Source organism: Podarcis pityusensis (genome assembly GCF_964106645.2).
Source record: "Podarcis pityusensis genome assembly, chromosome: 2".
In the NCBI taxonomy this organism is placed as follows: domain Eukaryota; kingdom Metazoa; phylum Chordata; class Lepidosauria; order Squamata; family Lacertidae; genus Podarcis; species Podarcis pityusensis.
Window position 1 is genome coordinate 115,322,622 of NC_138029.1, and position 23,387 is coordinate 115,346,008.

The 23,387-nt window shown below is 45.2% G+C and overlaps 1 protein-coding gene across 1 annotated transcript; it reads left to right on the forward strand.

Moving 5' to 3' along the window:
- Positions 1-24: 24 nt before the first annotated feature.
- Positions 25-15,285, forward strand: LOC308469796 (zinc finger protein RFP-like). Its single transcript, XM_080992752.1, has 8 exons — positions 25-84; positions 2,250-2,807; positions 5,567-5,662; positions 6,909-7,139; positions 8,653-8,675; positions 10,012-10,133; positions 11,056-11,088; positions 12,869-15,285. Exons 2-8 carry the CDS (start codon positions 2,382-2,384, stop codon positions 13,384-13,386), a joined length of 1,449 nt encoding a protein of 482 aa, XP_080848878.1. The 5' UTR covers positions 25-84; positions 2,250-2,381; the 3' UTR covers positions 13,387-15,285.
- Positions 15,286-23,387: the final 8,102 nt, after the last annotated feature.

Here is a 23,387-nt window from a genome sequence, read left to right on the forward strand (position 1 = left end):
TTTGCTTATTATTTGTTATTTCAGACTCAATAGTATAATGGCCCCATCTATCCCACATGACACTTCCCCCAAGGATATAAACGGGTGAGTGATATCCCATCTGATCCCCACAGCAATAGGGCTGCCACTGCCCCCAGTTTGTTACTTAAACATTTCAATTCATGTCAAGCGGATGGGGTGTCACACATCATCATAATTTATTATTTATACCCTGCCATTTGGCTGGGTTTCCTCAGCCACTCTGGGCGGCTTCCAACAAAACACTAAAATACAATAACCTAGTAAACCTTAAAAGCTTTCCTAAACAGGGCTGCCTTCAGATGTCTTCTAAAAGTCTGAGAGTTGTTTATTTCCTTGACATCTGAAGGGAGGGCATTCCACAGGGCGGGTGCCACTACCGAGAAGGCCCTCTGCCTGGTTCCCTGTAAATTCTCGTAGTGAGGGAACCGCCAGAAGGCCCTCGGCGCTGGACCATATGGGGGGGCACTTCATTTCCACATTTTTGCCACCCAAATGAAGGAGGAGGAGGAAGAAGAAGAAGAAGAAGAGTTTGGACTTGATATCCCACCTTTCACTCCCCTTAAGGAGTCTCAAAATTAAAGCTACAGCCCCGGGCCCACCTCTCTGGGAGTAAGTCCCTTTGAACTTAATGGGATTTACTTCTGAGTAGACATAGGAGTGCCTATGTTTTTATAGATAGACGAAAATGATTAGCTCACAGATTTTGGTGATTCTCCTCTTCACACAGCACTTCCTGTGGTGGTGGCCACTGACTCGCACGCCCTCTTAAAGGAGGGTTTGAGACCCAAAGCCCTTTCCTGTTCACCTCCACAGCTTCAGCTTATTCAGAGGTAGACTGCCTCTGCGCCAGGAGGTTCCTCATAGCATGATGTTGTTTTTCTGGCAGCCCCAGAAACACTTCCCCTCTGACCTGACCTGCTGCTGCCACAGGGCCTGTGCAGATAACACATATCTTCATGATTAACATAAGCTTAATGGATATAAGTAAAACAATGTCTACATGGAGATAAACTGCTCCCCCACTACTTTTTGTGTGTCCTCCCAGAACTTTTCCCGCATGGTCTGAGGATATCCCACCTCCAAAAGCTTTCAGAAGTCTCCCCAGGGACACCGCAGCCCTTTCTTAAGCTCTGGACCCTTCTGCAAAAGGAAACAGAATCTACAAGGATCCAGAATCTGAGTCTCAATGCAGTTTCTGGTGGATTTATAATGGCCTTAATTGTTTTCTCTTCATTTCTACACTTAAAAATATACCCAAATTAAGGGAAAATAAAACCCTCACTTCAGCATGGATCAAATGAAATTTGTAAAAGCATCAACACTGAACAACATAATCTATTTGTAATACAGTGGTACCTCAGGCTAAGTACATAATTCGTTCCAGAGGTGCGTACTTAACCTGAAACTGTTCTTAACCTGAAGCACCACTTTAGCTAATGGGGCCTCCTGCTGCTGCCACACCGCCAGAGCTCGATTTCTGTTCTCATCCTGAAGCAAAGTTCTTAACCTGAAGCACTATTTCTGGGTTAGCGGAGTCTGTAACCTGAAGCGTATGTAACCTGAAGCGTATGTAACCTGAGGTACCACTGTATATTTTTATTAGGAATATTGATCAACCACCAACAATAATAACTTTAGCAGTATCTAAAAATATTACAAGTAGGGAGGGAGAGAGAGAACATTCTTCTGCACCCCACCTCCCCCCAAAAAACAAATGCTGGCCGTGAGTTAGCTCAGCCTTCTGGGACAGCTTGTAAAAAAATATTTTTAAAGTTTTAAAAATCCATCTGAGAGAATGGACAGGCTGGAGATGGGACCAGAGGAAGGATAGGACTGGGAAGGAGTTGGAGCTGAGGATCAGCTTAAAAATCCCCCAGCTTCCTTCACATTTTCTCTGTGGTTGTGAATGCGTGTCAAATTGCCCAGTGGGAATGTGCAGAGCAGTGGGAGGTTGGGCTGTGTTGCTTTGGGACTTTGAACATTGTTCCCTGCTGCTGGAAAAAGGCACGTGAGTTTGAGTTATTCCATCACTAGCTTTCGAAGGAGAAACTCTCCCGTATCTCCACCTTTCAAAGGAAAATGGTTCCTTAACTTAGCAGCAACAAATTATTCACATTCTTTATTTTTTAAAAAACAAAACATTCCCATTCAAAGAGACTCTGTGTCACAGCTGAATCCACAGCAGAGATTGAAATAACCTCATCTGAATTCTCATCTCTGTGTCCCAGTTTAAACCCCCCACTTCAGACAGCAGTGATCTTTGACCCATCGGGTCTGAATTTCCTGGAAAGGAAACACGCCCATTTGCAGACGCAAAAGAGAGAAAACTAAACCATCTCTCTCTTCCTGGCGAGGCAGCCATGGCAGGGAGTCCGGCGCAGGATCTCTGTGACGAAGCCATTTGTTCCATCTGCCTAGAGTATTTCCAGGATCCAGTCATCATCCCGGAGTGTGGGCACAATTTCTGCAGATCCTGCCTGAGCCAGTGGTGGGAGAAATCTGAGGCGGAGGCTTCCTGCCCCCAGTGCAGAGAACAAATTAAGCAGAGGAACCTCATCCCGAATCAGCCACTGGCAACTGTTTTGGAAACGCTGAGAGCCAAAGAACTCAGTCTTCAGGGCTGGGAAACGGTAGGAGGAAAGGAGAGAAGGTGTGAGACACACCAGGAGCCCCTGAAACTCTTCTGCAAGGACCACAAAAGGCCCATCTGTCTGGTGTGTGACAGATCCAAGGAACATGAAAACCACAAGGTGATTCCTCTGGAGGAGGCTTCCCAAGAGTACAAGGTAGGAAATCACTCTGGATCATGATTTTGTCGACAAGGGAAATAGCTGTAGACATGTAGGACCAGTGCTTTTTTTCCTGGGGGACGCAGGGGGACGCATACCCCTAAACATTTTGTGAATCTTTGTAATTTTGTCCATTTACTGTATTTATTTTCCCCAGTTTGAACTATAAAATCATGATTTTCGTGAGTCAAAATGAGAGTACCCCTAAACATATATTTTAGGGGGGGGAGCACTGAGTAGGACATACAACAAATTTCCCCCCACATTACCAAAAGCGATTTCTCCAGGAGGAATTCCTGTGCAGCGTTGTAAAATCCTGCATGCCTGTTGAATTTAACTTTTTTTAAAAAAAATAATAATTATCCTCTCTACGAGAGTGCACAAATCCTCATTTGAAATCTAAAAAAGTGATTTAAAAGTTGATTATTGCTTGATGCTTTAACTCGTATAATAGATCCATTGTTCTGAGACTTTGATTAAAGCAAAACAAATTTTGGGACCTCAATACATGGAAAATGTACCCCAAAAAAGTACTGTGGTACCTCTGGTTACGCACTTAATTCGTTCCGGAGGTCCATTCTTAACCTGAAACTGTTCTTAACCTAAGGTTACCAGATGTCCCTGTTTACCGGGGACAGTCCCCGGATTTACAAACCAGTCCCCTGACAAAATCCTATCATTCCTACTGAAGTGGAAAAGTGTCCCCGGATTCATTGAAAAAAATCTGGTAACCTTATCTTAACCTGAGGCGCGCTTTTGCTAATGGGGCCTCCCGCTGCCACCGCAATACCGGCGCGCGATTTCCGCTCACATCCCGGGGCAAAGTTCGCTACCAGGAGACCTAGTTCCGGGCTAACGAAGCTCGTTACCCGAAGCGTTCGTAAGGAGGACAGTACGTAACCCAAGGTTCAACTGTATAGATGAAAGCAACCAAAGCAATCTCCCAGGGAAAATAAGAAGAGGGGGTTTGGGGGTTACGTTGCAACAACAAAAAAAGGACACTAAAGCAGGATGAAGGCAACACAAAGTGACTTTGCAAAAAGTCATGCTGTCTCAGTTTGGAGAAACCAGCTTGGACCTCTTAACACATTGGAGTTCACATAGTAGACTGAGAGAACAATAGGCTTGCATTCCTTCTTCCTAAGATGAGCGGAAGTGACTTCGCTAAGCCTGACAGGACAGCTTACTCTATGGCAGGGGTAGGCAACCTAAGGCCCGGGGGCTGGATGCAGCCCAATCGCCTTCTCAATCCGGCCCGCAGACAGTCCAGGAATCAGCGTGTTTTTACATGAGTAGAATGTGTCCTTTTATTTAAAATGCATCTCTGAGTTATTTGTGGGGCATAGAAATTCGCCCATTTCCCCCCCCAAAAATTATAGTCCAGCCCCCCACATGGTCTGAGGGACCTTGGACCGGCCCCCTGCTGAAAAAGGTTGCTAACCCCAGCTCTGTGGCATTAACCCCTTCATGCATTGCTTAGATTTAAGCGGGTTGATTATATGAGGCTCGTTATGGCACAAAAAAATGTGTAGGCAACTGAACAACCAGCCAAGTACTACCCCACAGTGCCCCTCTGCATGTGGGCTGGAGCAACTCCACTAGTAAGTGGGGCACACGATAGAGGTTTATGATAGGGTTGCCATATTTCAAGAAGTAAAAATCCAGACACAAAAAGTTGCTGAGCAAAACCCAGACATTCCGCCCTTGGAATCCTGGACATGTCTGGGGGGAAACAGAGATATGGCAACCCTGTTAGTTTCTGTTTGCCACTGTGCAGCTGCTTAGAGTCACAAAACTCTGTTTACATTCCAGAGACTTTCCAGGCTGTTGGAAGTCTCACGGAAGACAGGAGACGGATGTGATGTTTACTGGTTTCCTGTTCCTTTGTTTTCAGTTGCTCTCTGCTCTCACAGAGAGAGGATGTGTTTTTTGTCTACGTAGTTAGGAAAATAAAACTCTTTGCAATGTAACCATAAATCTCATCACTTCCATGTGCTGCTTTGATTCTCTGCTGGATGGGAATGTGCCTGAGGCCTCATCAAAGGCTCAGATCATTAACTATCGGAGGCGATTCCGAAGGACTCGGCCAGAGGAAGATGAGCTTTATCAGCTTGGCCGAGCGGAGATCCCGACAAATCCTAGTTTGTGGGATTGTGTGAGATGTGTCAAAAGTGGAGGGGTGGGTTAAATAGAAAACCTCAAGTTTCTCTGCTCAAACATGAGATGATTACAGTGGTACCTCAGGTTAAGTACTTAATTCGTTCCGGAGGTCCGTACTTAACCTGAAACTTAACCTGAAGCACCACTTTAGCTGAAGCACCTTCTTAACCTGAAGCACCACTTTAGCTAATGGGGCCTCCTGTTGCCACCGTGCCGCCGGAGCATGATTTCTGTTCTCATCCTGAAGCAATGTTCTTAACCTGAAGCACTATTTCTGGGTTAGTAGAGTCTGTAACCTGAAGCGTATGTAACCTGAAATGTCTGTAACCTGAGATACCACTGTATTCATAATCTGGACATGGGAAGGAGCTCTCTGTCTGCCCCATCTCGAGAGGTGTTGAAGCCATATTGAATCTAGTAGCCTCCTCACCCCACTTCTGTGTTACAGTGGGGGAAAGAGGGCACCTCGGAGACCTTAGCAAAAAACACCCTGGAATGACAGAGCAAGCATATCGATCAACTTGCCTGTTCCATGTATACTAAAACAATTAGTAAATAAAAGTGGGAGCCAGACTGGAATTTTGTTTTCTCTTCAGGATCAGATCAGCAGCTGCTTAGACAATCTGAGGAAGAAGAAAGAGAAAACACTGGCATTTAAAGCGGACGTAGAAAAAGAAAGTCAAGACCTGCTTGTAAGTTACTGTTCCTGGGAAGTGAAAAAGTGCTATTGTCTAAAAAAGGGGGGTTGCCAATCCTTTTGGACCAGTGGGCGCATTTCAACTTTGGGGCGAGTGCTGGGGGCACTCTTCACAAAATGGATGCCATGGGGAGTGTGGCTTCACTCAAAATGAGAGAGACGTATCCCATAATTCTTTCTAAATGAACATTTATTTAACTCCATTATTTCTTTGCTGTTTCACATTTCCTATCACTTGTGGAAAAGGTCTCCTTTTTCTTTCTGACATCTCCAACACGTGGCAGGGGTGGGATAATTTGTATTTATTTTGTTTATCTTTACTGGCATGGTGTACCACCTGCTCATTATTTTATAGCAATTTTCTGTTATCCCTGAATTCAAAGTAAACCTATATTCAGTTAACAATAACTTCTCCCACACTTCCAATTTCCCCCAATGTTCTGGGATATTAAACCATAAAATTCTTCTGGGTCCGTACTGTATTTCAAGAAAGACTGATAACTTTTTACCAAAATGTTCACCAAATTTTCTCAAATTTGTTCAGCTTGATTAGGAGTTTTAATATAGCCTTGCAATTTAGAACAGATTCAAAAGCATTCAGACCATAAAGGATTGCTTCCCACCGTCCATCCCTTAATCTCTAAATATGAAATCATGTGGTCCTTGCCTAATTAAGGCCCAAATGCTAAACATATACTTTTCCTACATTTTAAACTTGGAAACATCCTATTCTATTATGTTTATTATTGATCCCAAGGGAGAAAATTTAGAGCTGGGCAGGCTTTTATATCAGTCCCATAACCTTACCAAATTAGAAAATAAACAATTTTCCAGCAAAAATGGTCTGTTGTATGTTCCCCATAATATTCTATTTAATGGTACTTCAATCAAATTTGGCTCATGTTTAGCTGTCTCCTCATAGACATTCATAATCCATTCTACTACTCAATTTATTACAGCTGAAAAATACAAATCTGTTATATTTGGAAGTTGCAAACCTCTCTTCTTAGTATCACATATAGCTCTGGCTTTCAGTCTCGGCTGGTTATTTTGACATTTAAATTTTGGTATCAGTTGCTGCCATTTATTCAGTACTGAAGACAATATTCTAACAGGTAGATGTTGTGAGAGAAAGTTACTTTTAGGCCGATCCTTCTGAAATCTGACTTCTGGACGTTGCAAAGCCAGACTGTATTTCTGATATTGTCCTCCTGTCTCTTCCTTCCACTTCCTTATCGCAGAAACAAATAGAAGCAGAGAAGGGAAAGATGGTGGTTGAGTTCAAACGACTGCGCCAGTTTCTGGAAGAACAAGAGAAGTCTCTGCTGGCCCAGATGGCAGAAGTGGAGAAGGAGATTGCAAAGAACAGGGAGGAGCACCTGGCCAGACTCTCTGGGGAACTCTCCTCTCTTGAAAGCCTCATCCGGGAGATGGAGGAGAAGCGTTGGCAGCCAGCGAATGAACAAGTGCAGGTGAGGCCTCCTTCTGATGCTGGGAGATCACTTCTGAATTCTGCCCCACATTTTAAAATGTTGATGAGAAGAAGAAGCTGAGTAGCGCACCTTGGCTACTTCCTCCCTGCTACTTGGTTTTTAACTTCCGGGAACTTTTGTGTTGTTCTACAGGGGAGCAGTCATATATGAGGGGCTGCTGCAGACTTAAGAACTCCCTCCCCAGAGAAGCCAGGCTGGCTCCTTCCTTTCTGTCCTTCCAGTAATTATTATTATTATTATTATTATTATTATTATTATTATTATTTATTTACACCCTCCCCATCTGGCTGGGTATCCCCAGCCACTCTGGGCGGCTGCCAACATAATGTTAAACATTAAAAACTTCCCTAAACAGGGCTGCCTTCAGATGTCTTTTAAAAGTCAGTTACTTATTTACTTGACATCTGATGGGAGGGCGTTCCACAGGGAGGGTGCCACTACCAAGAAGGCCTTATGTCTGGTTCCCTTTAACGAGTGGCAGAGGATGGGGTGTGTGGTGGGTGCGGCTCATCCTGGGTGTCATCCCTGGGGGGGGTTACATCACAGCGCTGCTACCTCCGGGACGCTTGCTGTGGGCGGCGCCCCCGGTATGCCAGCCCCGCCCCCACGGGCACAGAGCAGCTAGCTCCGCCTCTGCCTGTAACCTCACTTTTCGCAGTGAGGGAACCGCCAGAAGGCCCTCGGTACTGGACCTCGGTGTCCGGGCTGAACGATGGGAGTGGAGATGCTTCTTCAGGTATACTGGACCGAGGCCGTTTAGGGCTTTAAAGGTCAGCAACAACACTTTGAATTGTGCTTGGAAACGTACTGGGAGCCAGTGTAGGTCTTTCAAGACCGGTGTTATATGGTCTCGGTGGCCACTCCCAGTCACTTCCAGGTGAAAACCCTTTTATTCCAACAGGCTTTTGGGAACTGACTGCTTATAATGCTTGCGAACATGATCCCTAGCTTGTGAGCATGGCACCAGCATTCTGTGGGGCATGCTGACATCATGCGCGCATGTTGCGAGGCATGCAAGCACGGCATGTTGACGTCGTTTGGCCCAGCATGCATGGTCCTTTCTGGCCCATAGCTCTGGCTGGGTGACTATGAACTGCATTTCATGAATGCTAGGACGCCAAGACACTTAGAAGTTAGGTCATTCTAGGGAACTGAGACATCCTGTTTAGCAACTAGATGGGGAGGAGGATGTTTGGATAAGTCCAAATATTCAGAAAAAGTGAGCGCTAGGGCTTGGACGAAGCATTCTGTATTAGTGAAATTATTTGTTTCCATTACAATCTTGAATCTGTGGTTCTTTGATATTGCGTATGCCTCAGTTTGACTCAATTAGAATCAAATTTCTCTGCGTGTTTTAGAGGGGAGTGTTTTGCTTTGTGTTTTGCCAAAAGATAGATACGCCTCTCTGTCTCTCTCTCCCTCCCTCCTTCATTCAGACCCACACAGTATTCTGCAGAGAAGTGACCCAAATGACTTCTTTCTTTCCCTATAGGATATTGGAAGCTTCTTACAGAGGTAAGCAGAAAATAAAAGAAAATGATCCTCTCACTACTGAGAGTAATTAATATTTAAATATTAGGGTAATTAATTTTTAAATATTCCCTTAGAGAAATTAATTTTCAACTATACAACATGTTTCAGACTCCTGCAACCTCTTTCTCATCTACAAAATATGCAATCACGTTTTATGATGATGAAATACCCAGTCACCCATACCATTAATTATGGAAATACTGTACGCCACATGATTTACAAGTATTATTTCATTTTAAAATATCATAATAATGTCTTAAAAGAGAGGGCAAGTTTTCACTGGGTAAGCCTTCCTTACCCTCATATAGTCTGTGCATTTGTTGTTTAGTCGTTTAATCGTGACCGACTCTTCGTGACCCCATGGACCAGAGCACGCCAGGCACTCCTGTCTTCCACTGCCTCCCACAGTTTGGTCAAACTCCTGTTGGTAGCTTCGAGAACACTGTCCAATCATCTCGTCCTCTGTCGTCCCCGTCTCCTTGTGCCCTCCATCTTTCCCAACATCAGGGTCTTTTCCAGGGAGTCTTCTCTTCTCATGAGGTGGCCAAAGTATTGGAGCCTCAGCTTCAGGATCTGTCCTTCCAGTGAGCACTCAGGGCTGTGCATATATATAAACACACACACTATTTTTCTCTTTTTAAATGATTAATTTTAAATGGGCCTAATCCTAAAATCTCTCACTGTCCAATGATTTTATTTTTCATTCACTTCCAACAAAGTAGATATTTCTTCTATATATCTTTGTACATTTGCTTCTATATATTTGCCTCTAGGTGTCCACCATTACTTGTTAAATCGTATCTTATTTAAAAGTATTTCTAAAACTGCTAAATATTGAGAAATCTCTAAAGGGTGTGCAAAAATACAACATAACAGCCATAAAGCAGCATCATAATAACAGGAATACCGTAATAAGAGGGTCCAATCCAGAGGTGTCAGGTAGAGTCTGGTTAAATAGATAGGTGTTCACAAGATGTCTGAACACAGTAAAATCCCTGCTCTTCACTTCCTGTCACACATTCCATGATGTGGACATTAACTGACACCAGGAAGAGACATCTGGCTTTTCAGAAAGCTGCTTGCCTTGGAAGCAGAGGTGGCCCAATATGTTTTGTTGCCTGAGGCGAACCAAAACACAGCACCCTCCCCTCTGCCAAGGAAAAAGGAGTGACATCAGGAACAAGAGCAGAAGGAAGATCAACATTGAGATCTGCTGCCCCTGTGGATTCTGCCACCTGAGGCAGTCGCCTCACTTTGCCTCATGGGTGGGCCGGCCCTGATTGGAAGGAAGGTGGTTGATGTTGTTCTTCTCCATCAGGTCTCAAGCAAAGGAGAAGTTGGAGAACCTTCCTGCGCCTTTCCCCTCTGCACTGAAGTGGAAGATCTGGGATTTCTGTGATATAAATCCCTTTCTGGAAGGTGTCATGAAGCAGTTCAGAGGTACTAAGAATGGCTTCAATTGTTTTATAGTGGGCATTTAAAAAAAATATGTTCGTGGAAAGCTCCAGGTCACTTGTAATATTAGCTGGGCCAGGAAGATGGAAGATGGGACGGCCAGCTGAAAAAGCAGCAATTTTATTTCATCATGAAAAGGAGAGTGATCAACCTGCAAACTACAAACTACCCAGCATTGCTGAACAGTGCAAGCCTTGCACTGTCAGAAAACGTTCCATCTGCTTCAGTATTGTCTACACTGACTTGCAGTTCATTCCCCTGGTTCAGGAAGGCTGAGCTCGCTTGGAGTGGCTGTTTCAGCAATGAAGCTGCTTTGACCAAGAACTTCTATTCACCCCTTCCCGTCTCTCAAACAGGCCTTGATTCACGCAGGTGCTTTAATACACCTCACAGCCTCTCATACTGCTAGCCAAGAGCTGGAGAGCCCCAGAGCTCATGCCTGGGCTGCAGTCTATTCAATTCCTGGGCACCCAAGAGGGGGGCAGGAGGTGACTAAGATCCAGTCAGTAACTCTGGCAAGTGAGATCTCTGATCCTGGGGCAGGGGTGTCTGGATCTGACAGCTCCTCAAGGCTGCTGGTGATGGAAAGATCTGTTGGATGGGAGGCAGTTTTTCTCTAAGGAGACACCATGTCCTTATTCTGGACATTGACACTAATACATCCCCCCTACTTATCCAAGCTGTAGTGGTGTGAAAGCCAACATGGTGGCTTCCAGATGTTTTTGACAACAACTCCCATCAGCCTCAGCCAGCATGGCCAGTGCTTAAGGATTATGGGACTTGTAGTCTGGAGGACACCTCTGGTTGCCTGACCTCTGATATAATGTTATGAGTTCGTATTGTTGTTACCAGATTGTTATAAGGACACTGGTGTGGCGCTAAGTCTCTGCTCCCTTTTCTTGTCTAGACTCTCTGGGATCAGGACTTCAGCTGAGAAAAGGTATGTCATTTCAGGGTCTGCTGGAAGCACAATTCCTGGGAGAGAGGGGCTTTTTTCTCCAAGTGACCAGGCCATTGGGCCTACTCTGTCCATGTCAGTTCTCCCTGGCTAGCACTTTCCATGTCTGCCATACATGTTTCTGCCGCTTCCAATGAGCTATAACTTTTACCTGAGATTTCACATTCACTCTCTTCTGTGGGCAGTGATAATTTCCAAGTTGCTCAAGGAGGCAATACAGACAGGTTGAACATGGGTGTTGGCACACGGCTTAAACACAAGCAGACAAGTCCGCTGCCCCACATCCGATCTCCAGCAAGAGGCAGTCAACAGCATGAAATGCTGTAAGCATACAGAACCCAGACTCAGAGCATTGAATGTCTGCCTCTGCCTCAAACTTCAGTTTTTCTTCATGGAGAGATACCTAGACGATATCCTTAACTAAGTGTGTGGGGTGGAGGGACTCATGCCCCCATTTCTGGACCTTCCCAATAATTTTAGCCATTTAGCCAGGAATCTCTCCGACCAAAATGATACTGTGCCAATTAGGCCTGTGAAGGGAGAGCCAACCAGCCCATAATCCAGGCATCAAAAAACCAAATAGAAGGACAAGTTTTCAACTAGTACCTAAAACTATACTACATGGACAGACCCTCCAAGTGCCCCTATTTTCCAGGGCCACCTATGATTTTGAGAAGCCATCCCGATTTCTGATTTGATCCCGGAATGTCCCGCTTTTCCTTAGGACCTCCCTATTTTCATTGGAGAAATGTTGGAGGGTATGGAGTTATCCAAACCCTGAGCCGTCTGAAGGCAATCCTGTATAGGGAAGATTTTTTAAAATGTTTAATGTTTTGTTATGTTTTTGTGTATGTTGGAAGCTTCCCAGCATAGCTGGGGCAAGCCAATAAGATGTGTGGGGTATAAATAGTAAAATTATCATTAAAGAATGGGACGTCCCTGTTTTCATCGGAGAAATGTTGGAATGCACTGGCCTACTATTACTGAGAAAACAATCGTTCAGTATTTAATAATGTTAAAGTCACAGACATGTCACTTAATAAAAGCCGTGCCCCTTAGTCCAGCCATTTATTGGCCTGGTCTTTGTTGAAATCTTGGCTAAATGTTTTAGCTATGGATCACTGGGTAGCCTTTAGACAAGCCACTCTGAAATATGGAGATAATAATAATCCTGATTTGCCTTATAGAGTTGCTGTAAACATTATAATTATATAATGCATGTGCAATGCTTTAAATACTTGAAAGCGTGGCACACATGTGAATACCTGAAGGAGCGTCTCCACCCCCATTGTTTTGCCCGGACACTGAGGTCCAGCGCCGAGGGCCTTCTGGCGGTTCCCTCACTGAGAGAAGCCAAGTTACAGGGAACCAGGCAGAGGGCCTTCTCGGTAGTGGCACCCTCCCTGTGGAATGCCCTCCCACCAGATGTCAAACAGAACAACAACTACCAGACTTTTAGAAGACATCTGAGGGCAGCCCTGTTTAGGGAAGCTTTTAATGTTTAATAGGCTGTTGTATTTTAGTGTTTTGTTGGAAGCCGCCCAGAGTGGCTGGGGAAACCCAACCAGATGGGCAGGGTATAAATAAATAATAATAATAATAATAATAATAATCTTTATTATAAACCAAAGGAAGCATCCCAGTCCAGGATGAGGTCCTGTTGATTTCAGAGGGCGTTGTTTTTCCGTATTACGTGTCTAGAGAAAAGTCAAGTCTCCCAGCTGACCTTGTTCGTCTTCTCTTTCCTCATCTGCCCCCACAGAAAATGTAACTTTGGATCCCGACACAGCAAATCCCTGGCTCCTCTTGTCTGAGGATCATAAGAGTGTGAGGCGAGGAGGAGAACGTCAAGTTCTGCCCGACAGACCTGAGAGATTTAACAACTATTACTACGTGATGGGTCGTGAGGGGTTCACAGCAGGCAGGCATTTCTGGGAAGTCACCGTGGGGAGCGATGAGGGGTGGGCTGTGGGGGTTGCCAAAAGTTCTGTCAAGAGGAAGCAGGTGATCACTGCTGGTCCCGAAGAAGGGGTCTGGGATCTGGGGAAGTGGGGAGGCGCATACAGGGCTGCCTGTCTCGGTTCACGGACGGTTTTGCCCCTGAGTTGCGAACCCAGGAGGATCCGAGTGACCCTGAACTGTGAAGGGAGGCGGATGGCCTTTTACGATGCCGATAGAGCAGCCCGCCTCTGCACGTTCTCAGCAGCCTCCTTCTCAGGAGAGACCCTCCAGCCCTTGTTTTCTGTGTTCAGTAAGGGCCATCTAAACCTGGCTGCCTAAGGGTGGAGGCAGACAAGACGGGGGAACCCCCTGCTGTCGCCCTACGGTGCTGCCTTCTTCCCAGGAATGAGCTCAGAGGTTACTCAGAGGAGAAGCCATATTTGTAGAACAGTGGCTGGCTGGCTCTTTCACCTCTTGTCCTGCTTAGGCCAGGTGTCTAGGAAGCACTGTCAGAAAGCCTGTAGACCCTGTCCCATGCTTCAGTCAGTGTTTCCTCAGGAGTCTGTGGCCTGGGTTGGTTATGAAACTCAGATGTAAGAAAGAAATTCCTGTGTCCGCTTAGGTCTTTCACTAACCTTCCCAAGATGGTCACGTTCGCCTTGTAGGTGATGCTGGAAGCCAGGATGGTGCTGATCTAAGGAACTCTAGGGGATGGTGGTACATATCTATGTATACAATTATTTCCATTGAAGTAATCTGCAGCTAACAGTTGGGCAGATCCATCTATAGATTTTTAGAGAGCACCTCTGCTTGTACTTTTGTGTGTCTGGACATATTTGGGGTTTTTCGTGTGTTAACCCCAGTGTGGTGTAGTGGTTAAGTGCGATAGACTCATCAGAGATCACAAAGAAAGGAATATATGATAACAACAAGAAGATGAGGAAAATAACAAAGAGACTGTCTGGACAGAACTGGATAGAACTGTTCAATTCAAGCAGCTGCAGCAAGAGTGAAGTTTGGATCCCTTTCGGAGCTTGAAGTATGGGTACCCCCAACAAAAATTTAAAAAAATTTGGCTGTATAATTTGGAACTAATCTGATTTGGAATTAATGTGATTTGATTGGCCTTTTAATAAAAATTATATATATTTTTAAAAAGAGTGATAGACTCGTAATCTGGGGAACCGGGTTTGCGTCTCCGCTCCTCCACATGCAGCTGCTGGGTGACCTTGGGCTGGTCACACTTCTCTGAAGTCTCTCGGCCCCACTCACCTCACAGATTGTTTGTTGTGGGGGAGTAAGGGAAAGGAGATTGTTAGCCGCTTTGAGACTCGTTCAGGTAGTGATAAAGCGGGATATCAAATCCAAACTCTTCTTCTTCTTCTTTTATCAAAGATTTTGCTTCCTGTTGCTCTTTTGTCATTGGCACCTCAAAAATCGTAACAGCCTCTCGCCACCAAGGAAACACAACGAGCGAATAGTAAGAGAACCTACACAAGGAACACTGACGCAAAACCCCACACATACACTAAGTAGAAGAATAGAAACATAAACACCCTACTCACCATTCCCCCTGTTATAAGAATAATAACGGGCCAGTATCCGTTGTTTGCTACACTGATGCTTACTCACCATTTTACTGTACCCTCAATTGTATGTGTCCTTATATGCTACACTGATATGATTTGGTTCACAATGTACTGTATCAAATGTACGTAGACTATGTTCCCCTTCTGCTCTTCCGTTACATTCTCTTTCGTTGCATCGTTGACTCTAAAAGCTCAGCTTACTGCTGTCTTACTGCTGTAACAATATACTGCATTTATTTGCATACATATTGCCGAATTTGTCACATATCCGTACTATGTAAAAATGGCCGCCTAATCATGCCAAAGGCATGGGTTCCCTTTCACCAATGCACGCATTGGGGAGCAAATAAATTACCGCATTTTTCGCTCCATAAGACGCACAGACATTTCCTCTTACTTTTAAGGAGGAAAAAAGTGTGTCTTATGGAGTGAAAAATACAGTAGCTGACAGCCTCCTTAGACAGCGCCTCGTCTGACGTCTTCTGTTTTTTCTAACTTCTCATTGTTCTGTATTGAAAATCAAAGGTATAAATGTAATAGTTTTCTTTTGTTCTGAATTCTCCTCCATCGCCTGCTACGTGACTGGGAACCCTGTTGCCAACAGTCATTCTTTTAATAAAAGATCAGGCTTACAGCCGCTTTGCTTTAATTATTCTGGTCTGGTCTCTGTTCTTCACATCCCGACAGAGAAGAACCTCAATTTCTGCTCTCTTCAGAGAGTCCAATTCTGATAAAGGAACTTGGACTTATTTTGTGGGACCCCTTCAGTTATTTACGACACCCCTCTCCCCCTCCTTTCTTCTAACCTAACATTGTGTGTAACACTAACTTGTCTCACATCAAATGAAACAGAATGGTAGAAAACACAACCTGAAAAATGAGACAATGCACGTGTTTCTGTACACTAAGAAATCTTTAATAAAAATATAAAAAAAGAAAAGTGTAACAGCCTCATACACCACATAATCCTGCCTCCAGGAACTGCAGTGACATAGGCAAGGTATGAGATCCCATGTAATCCTCACAGCAACCCAGTGAGGTAAGACAGGCTCAGTGGAGAGGTGCTGACTTACCCAGGCCTCGCAGAAAAACCCACAGTCCCTTGCTATCAGGAATGCTGACAAGGCAGCGTTGGCTGGCATGGAGAGAGGCCTTCACTTGAATGTACCACAAATCCCTCAGACCTTCCCACTCGACAGGAAGTGTGAGGAGAGGGGCTTCAAGTCCCTAAATGGGATTTGTGTTACCTCAACTTTTGGCCAACCACCTTTCCCAAACTAGCTGTTCTCTATGAAGAGGGAGAAAAAAGCAATACTTTCCTTATTTTATTTTATTTTGCTGGGGGGGGGGATGTGAGAATTCCTGCTCCGTGATTGCAGTCATGGGATTTTTGTCTATCACATGACGGTGTATGTTTTGACTCCACAAAGTGGGAAGTGACGGAGACAGGATGTTTGTGTTACTGTGTTCCGTGAAGTGGGACTATTGTCCTTTGTTCTTTTTCTCTTTGCTGCCCGATGCTAGAGAGAGAGGGAGCCATGTTGCAGTGCTCCTATATGTAAATAAAGTAGATTAGCCAAAATGCTGAGTTGCTGAGGTCTGTCACGCAAGCTGTGAAGACTCTGCGGATCCCTAAGTGTACCGATGTCTGTTGCCATCGGTCGCTGTGATGTCCAGGCAGAAGAAAGCTTTTGAAGCTCCCGAACGAAAGACCAGGAGGGAGGGAACATGCCAGTCGGGCATGTGTCTGCCAGGGTCCTACTAGAGAGTAGGACGAGCTCCTGACAGGGAATACATCATCCATACCATAAAGATCCCTCATTGATAAGATGACTGCTGATGTTCCTTCCACCTCCATGATTCTATCACCATTGAATCAACAAACTATGAGCAGTGTTTTAACGCAAGTGGAAAGCATTTGGTAAGAGGAGCTCATCAAGATGAGTGGGATGTAATCCACTGAGAGCAGTCAAGTACAACATTCCTTGTTTTGCTAGAGTGGACATGCAAGGGAATGTTCGGTCCAGCCAGTCCAAACTTCCTGTTCCTCCTGGTCTGGAGCATCCTTCCTTGCATGTGACTAGTGGGTGGGCGTGACCTTTCCAGACCTCGTAAAAGGACAAGGCATGCTGCCACTCTCTCTCTTTCCATCTTCCTTTCATCCTGCGAACTTCCCAGACTGCTAACTGCAGTCACTAGGTCAACCCACATATGGGGTAGACCTGTTTCTATATGTTTGTAACTTTAAGCCTAAAGCCTGCCTTCAGAGATCACACTGTGCTCTGCCTGATCGTGAGTAAACTTTCTTTTTATTGTTTATGAATAAGACTGTGGTGTCTTTATTCTTTTAGGAGGGATTCAAGGGGTCTTACCAGGAAAATATTAGAACACATTTCAATCTGGACAAGCCAGATTGAATTGCGTATTGTCTTAAGAAACTCACACATGTTTGCAACTAGTTTTCTGCTGTGTAAAGTGGAAAGCACTCTGCTAAGTAAAGGAACTTGCTAGCACATGTTAGGAAGGATACTACCAGTAATAAACAATATATCCTCTCCTGCCACCCTGAACATTCCCACAAGATGCTTATGGCAGGGCTGGGTCGAAGGTAGATCTACTGACAGATCTCCAGTGACTGCAGAATATCACCTGCGGTTTCCAGCTGTCAACTGTCTTAACACAGCAACAACTCAAGAGTTCGCCATCACTGCAAAAGCTGCTGGAGTAAGGACACCAGGCGTGAATTAATGTGTGCATCTCTTGAGCTTGGCTCTGGTGCTGATCACAAATTCCTAGGCTGAGCGCATGCTCAGAGGCACCCTGTTCCTCAAGAGACCACCTTGGCTGTGAGTCCTGGAAAACCTGCTGTTCCCTGTCTTGCAGGCCTTTTCCCACCTGGCCCGGGAGTCCTGGATGCTTTAGTTGATATTCCTGCACTACAGGGGGTTGGACTAGATGACCCTCAGGATCCCTCCCAACTCTACAAGGGCAGGGATCTTGGATGTCTTAGTGCAGTCTCAGGTTGTTTAGCCTGAGCTTCCACAGCCACTGCCCGCCAGGAACCCCTATGGGCAGGATTGGCAGCAACAGCGGCAGGTATGTTCTAGAGTAATATTTTATTTTATTGCTAATCATGCTGCTTTAAATGTGCATTTCATATTTGACTTCCTTTAGTAATGCTTTCTTTTGAAATGTTTAATTTTTGCGTTAACTTTGCTGCATTAAGTACGCTCTGTAATCGACCTTTGCAATGTTTTCTTTTGACATCTTTAAGAGGATATTTTAGTTGCCTGCTAATCATGCTGCTTTCAATGTATACTCTCTCCGTGTGTGTGTGTGTGTGTGTGTGTGTGTGTGTGTGTGTGTGTGTGTGTGCGCGCGCGCGCGCGCGGAGCATACAGATGGGAGGAGCTTAAGAGGCTCAGATTGATTCACTGACTTTCAGTGCGATTTGAGGATGTTGTGAAGTTCATAACAATACAAAAAATTCACTTGTCTCCAGCTGTCATCGGAAAATGCCTGCCTAAATGAACAGCCAGCCACGAACGATTTCCCTGTTGTTGTTGTTTTTAAAAAAAACCCATTGTTAGAGACTCAGGAAAGATCTTGCGTCACCTCCTTCCTGCAAAGGAAACACGCCCAGTTGCTGGCAGACAAAGAAAGAAAGCGAAAGCAACTTTCTTCCAGGCGAAGCTGCAGCCATGGCTGCTTCTGGGGGTCCCGTGCAAAATCTCTTCGAGGAAGCCACTTGCTCCATCTGCCTGGAGTATTTCAAGGATCCAGTGATCATCCCGGAGTGCGGGCACAACTTCTGCCGAGCCTGCCTGATCCAATATTGGGGGAAATCCGAAGGAGAGGCTTCCTGCCCTGAGTGCAGGAAAACAGTTCAGCAGAGGAACCTCATCCCCAATCGGTCGCTGGCAAATGTTGCAGAAAAAGCCAAGATGCTCCGTGGGGATTTCTGTGGAAGAAAGCGGGCGGAGGGAAAGGAAAGAGTCTGCGAGAAGCACCAGGAGCCCCTGAAGCTCTTCTGCAAGGAGGACCAAAGCCCCATCTGTCTGGTGTGTGAAAGATCCAAGGAGCACAAAAGCCACGAGGTGGTTCCTCTAGAGGAGGCGTCCCAGGAGTACATGGTAGGAAACGGCAATGGGTCTTGATGGGGGAGGGCAGGGCTGGGTGACACGAGAGAGCAAAAATTGTGGGAAATGTTTATAATCTATTATGATTCAATTTGTAAATGTTTCTGCTTTCATCCAAGGAGAAAGACCCCCCAAAACACAAACGTGAGGTTTGTGAGGGTCGTGAGGGGTTCACAGCAGGCAGGCATTTCTGGGAAGTCACCGTGGGGAGCGATGAGGGGTGGGCTGTGGGGGTTGCCAAAAGTTCTGTCAAGAGGAAGCAGGTGATCACTGCTGGTCCCGAAGAAGGGGTCTGGGATCTGGGGAAGTGGGGAGGCGCATACAGGGCTGCCTGTCTCGGTTCACGGACGGTTTTGCCCCTGAGTTGCGAACCCAGGAGGATCCGAGTGACCCTGAACTGTGAAGGGAGGCGGATGGCCTTTTACGATGCCGATAGAGCAGCCCGCCTCTGCACGTTCTCAGCAGCCTCCTTCTCAGGAGAGACCCTCCAGCCCTTGTTTTCTGTGTTCAGTAAGGGCCATCTAAACCTGGCTGCCTAAGGGTGGAGGCAGACAAGACGGGGGAACCCCCTGCTGTCGCCCTACGGTGCTGCCTTCTTCCCAGGAATGAGCTCAGAGGTTACTCAGAGGAGAAGCCATATTTGTAGAACAGTGGCTGGCTGGCTCTTTCACCTCTTGTCCTGCTTAGGCCAGGTGTCTAGGAAGCACTGTCAGAAAGCCTGTAGACCCTGTCCCATGCTTCAGTCAGTGTTTCCTCAGGAGTCTGTGGCCTGGGTTGGTTATGAAACTCAGATGTAAGAAAGAAATTCCTGTGTCCGCTTAGGTCTTTCACTAACCTTCCCAAGATGGTCACGTTCGCCTTGTAGGTGATGCTGGAAGCCAGGATGGTGCTGATCTAAGGAACTCTAGGGGATGGTGGTACATATCTATGTATACAATTATTTCCATTGAAGTAATCTGCAGCTAACAGTTGGGCAGATCCATCTATAGATTTTTAGAGAGCACCTCTGCTTGTACTTTTGTGTGTCTGGACATATTTGGGGTTTTTCGTGTGTTAACCCCAGTGTGGTGTAGTGGTTAAGTGCGATAGACTCATCAGAGATCACAAAGAAAGGAATATATGATAACAACAAGAAGATGAGGAAAATAACAAAGAGACTGTCTGGACAGAACTGGATAGAACTGTTCAATTCAAGCAGCTGCAGCAAGAGTGAAGTTTGGATCCCTTTCGGAGCTTGAAGTATGGGTACCCCCAACAAAAATTTAAAAAAATTTGGCTGTATAATTTGGAACTAATCTGATTTGGAATTAATGTGATTTGATTGGCCTTTTAATAAAAATTATATATATTTTTAAAAAGAGTGATAGACTCGTAATCTGGGGAACCGGGTTTGCGTCTCCGCTCCTCCACATGCAGCTGCTGGGTGACCTTGGGCTGGTCACACTTCTCTGAAGTCTCTCGGCCCCACTCACCTCACAGATTGTTTGTTGTGGGGGAGTAAGGGAAAGGAGATTGTTAGCCGCTTTGAGACTCGTTCAGGTAGTGATAAAGCGGGATATCAAATCCAAACTCTTCTTCTTCTTCTTTTATCAAAGATTTTGCTTCCTGTTGCTCTTTTGTCATTGGCACCTCAAAAATCGTAACAGCCTCTCGCCACCAAGGAAACACAACGAGCGAATAGTAAGAGAACCTACACAAGGAACACTGACGCAAAACCCCACACATACACTAAGTAGAAGAATAGAAACATAAACACCCTACTCACCATTCCCCCTGTTATAAGAATAATAACGGGCCAGTATCCGTTGTTTGCTACACTGATGCTTACTCACCATTTTACTGTACCCTCAATTGTATGTGTCCTTATATGCTACACTGATATGATTTGGTTCACAATGTACTGTATCAAATGTACGTAGACTATGTTCCCCTTCTGCTCTTCCGTTACATTCTCTTTCGTTGCATCGTTGACTCTAAAAGCTCAGCTTACTGCTGTCTTACTGCTGTAACAATATACTGCATTTATTTGCATACATATTGCCGAATTTGTCACATATCCGTACTATGTAAAAATGGCCGCCTAATCATGCCAAAGGCATGGGTTCCCTTTCACCAATGCACGCATTGGGGAGCAAATAAATTACCGCATTTTTCGCTCCATAAGACGCACAGACATTTCCTCTTACTTTTAAGGAGGAAAAAAGTGTGTCTTATGGAGTGAAAAATACAGTAGCTGACAGCCTCCTTAGACAGCGCCTCGTCTGACGTCTTCTGTTTTTTCTAACTTCTCATTGTTCTGTATTGAAAATCAAAGGTATAAATGTAATAGTTTTCTTTTGTTCTGAATTCTCCTCCATCGCCTGCTACGTGACTGGGAACCCTGTTGCCAACAGTCATTCTTTTAATAAAAGATCAGGCTTACAGCCGCTTTGCTTTAATTATTCTGGTCTGGTCTCTGTTCTTCACATCCCGACAGAGAAGAACCTCAATTTCTGCTCTCTTCAGAGAGTCCAATTCTGATAAAGGAACTTGGACTTATTTTGTGGGACCCCTTCAGTTATTTACGACACCCCTCTCCCCCTCCTTTCTTCTAACCTAACATTGTGTGTAACACTAACTTGTCTCACATCAAATGAAACAGAATGGTAGAAAACACAACCTGAAAAATGAGACAATGCACGTGTTTCTGTACACTAAGAAATCTTTAATAAAAATATAAAAAAAGAAAAGTGTAACAGCCTCATACACCACATAATCCTGCCTCCAGGAACTGCAGTGACATAGGCAAGGTATGAGATCCCATGTAATCCTCACAGCAACCCAGTGAGGTAAGACAGGCTCAGTGGAGAGGTGCTGACTTACCCAGGCCTCGCAGAAAAACCCACAGTCCCTTGCTATCAGGAATGCTGACAAGGCAGCGTTGGCTGGCATGGAGAGAGGCCTTCACTTGAATGTACCACAAATCCCTCAGACCTTCCCACTCGACAGGAAGTGTGAGGAGAGGGGCTTCAAGTCCCTAAATGGGATTTGTGTTACCTCAACTTTTGGCCAACCACCTTTCCCAAACTAGCTGTTCTCTATGAAGAGGGAGAAAAAAGCAATACTTTCCTTATTTTATTTTATTTTGCTGGGGGGGGGGATGTGAGAATTCCTGCTCCGTGATTGCAGTCATGGGATTTTTGTCTATCACATGACGGTGTATGTTTTGACTCCACAAAGTGGGAAGTGACGGAGACAGGATGTTTGTGTTACTGTGTTCCGTGAAGTGGGACTATTGTCCTTTGTTCTTTTTCTCTTTGCTGCCCGATGCTAGAGAGAGAGGGAGCCATGTTGCAGTGCTCCTATATGTAAATAAAGTAGATTAGCCAAAATGCTGAGTTGCTGAGGTCTGTCACGCAAGCTGTGAAGACTCTGCGGATCCCTAAGTGTACCGATGTCTGTTGCCATCGGTCGCTGTGATGTCCAGGCAGAAGAAAGCTTTTGAAGCTCCCGAACGAAAGACCAGGAGGGAGGGAACATGCCAGTCGGGCATGTGTCTGCCAGGGTCCTACTAGAGAGTAGGACGAGCTCCTGACAGGGAATACATCATCCATACCATAAAGATCCCTCATTGATAAGATGACTGCTGATGTTCCTTCCACCTCCATGATTCTATCACCATTGAATCAACAAACTATGAGCAGTGTTTTAACGCAAGTGGAAAGCATTTGGTAAGAGGAGCTCATCAAGATGAGTGGGATGTAATCCACTGAGAGCAGTCAAGTACAACATTCCTTGTTTTGCTAGAGTGGACATGCAAGGGAATGTTCGGTCCAGCCAGTCCAAACTTCCTGTTCCTCCTGGTCTGGAGCATCCTTCCTTGCATGTGACTAGTGGGTGGGCGTGACCTTTCCAGACCTCGTAAAAGGACAAGGCATGCTGCCACTCTCTCTCTTTCCATCTTCCTTTCATCCTGCGAACTTCCCAGACTGCTAACTGCAGTCACTAGGTCAACCCACATATGGGGTAGACCTGTTTCTATATGTTTGTAACTTTAAGCCTAAAGCCTGCCTTCAGAGATCACACTGTGCTCTGCCTGATCGTGAGTAAACTTTCTTTTTATTGTTTATGAATAAGACTGTGGTGTCTTTATTCTTTTAGGAGGGATTCAAGGGGTCTTACCAGGAAAATATTAGAACACATTTCAATCTGGACAAGCCAGATTGAATTGCGTATTGTCTTAAGAAACTCACACATGTTTGCAACTAGTTTTCTGCTGTGTAAAGTGGAAAGCACTCTGCTAAGTAAAGGAACTTGCTAGCACATGTTAGGAAGGATACTACCAGTAATAAACAATATATCCTCTCCTGCCACCCTGAACATTCCCACAAGATGCTTATGGCAGGGCTGGGTCGAAGGTAGATCTACTGACAGATCTCCAGTGACTGCAGAATATCACCTGCGGTTTCCAGCTGTCAACTGTCTTAACACAGCAACAACTCAAGAGTTCGCCATCACTGCAAAAGCTGCTGGAGTAAGGACACCAGGCGTGAATTAATGTGTGCATCTCTTGAGCTTGGCTCTGGTGCTGATCACAAATTCCTAGGCTGAGCGCATGCTCAGAGGCACCCTG

Excerpts from the sequence above, each read along its gene's own strand:
- LOC308469796 (XM_080992752.1), top strand. The coding sequence starts at position 2,382 with ATGGCAGGGAGTCCGGCGCAGGATCTCTGTGACGAAGCCATTTGTTCC. Across the intron at positions 8,676-10,011 it reads ATTGGAAGCTTCTTACAGAG|GTCTCAAGCAAAGGAGAAGT; the intron begins GTAAGCAGAAAA and ends CTTCTCCATCAG. Across the intron at positions 11,089-12,868 it reads AGGACTTCAGCTGAGAAAAG|AAAATGTAACTTTGGATCCC; the intron begins GTATGTCATTTC and ends CTGCCCCCACAG.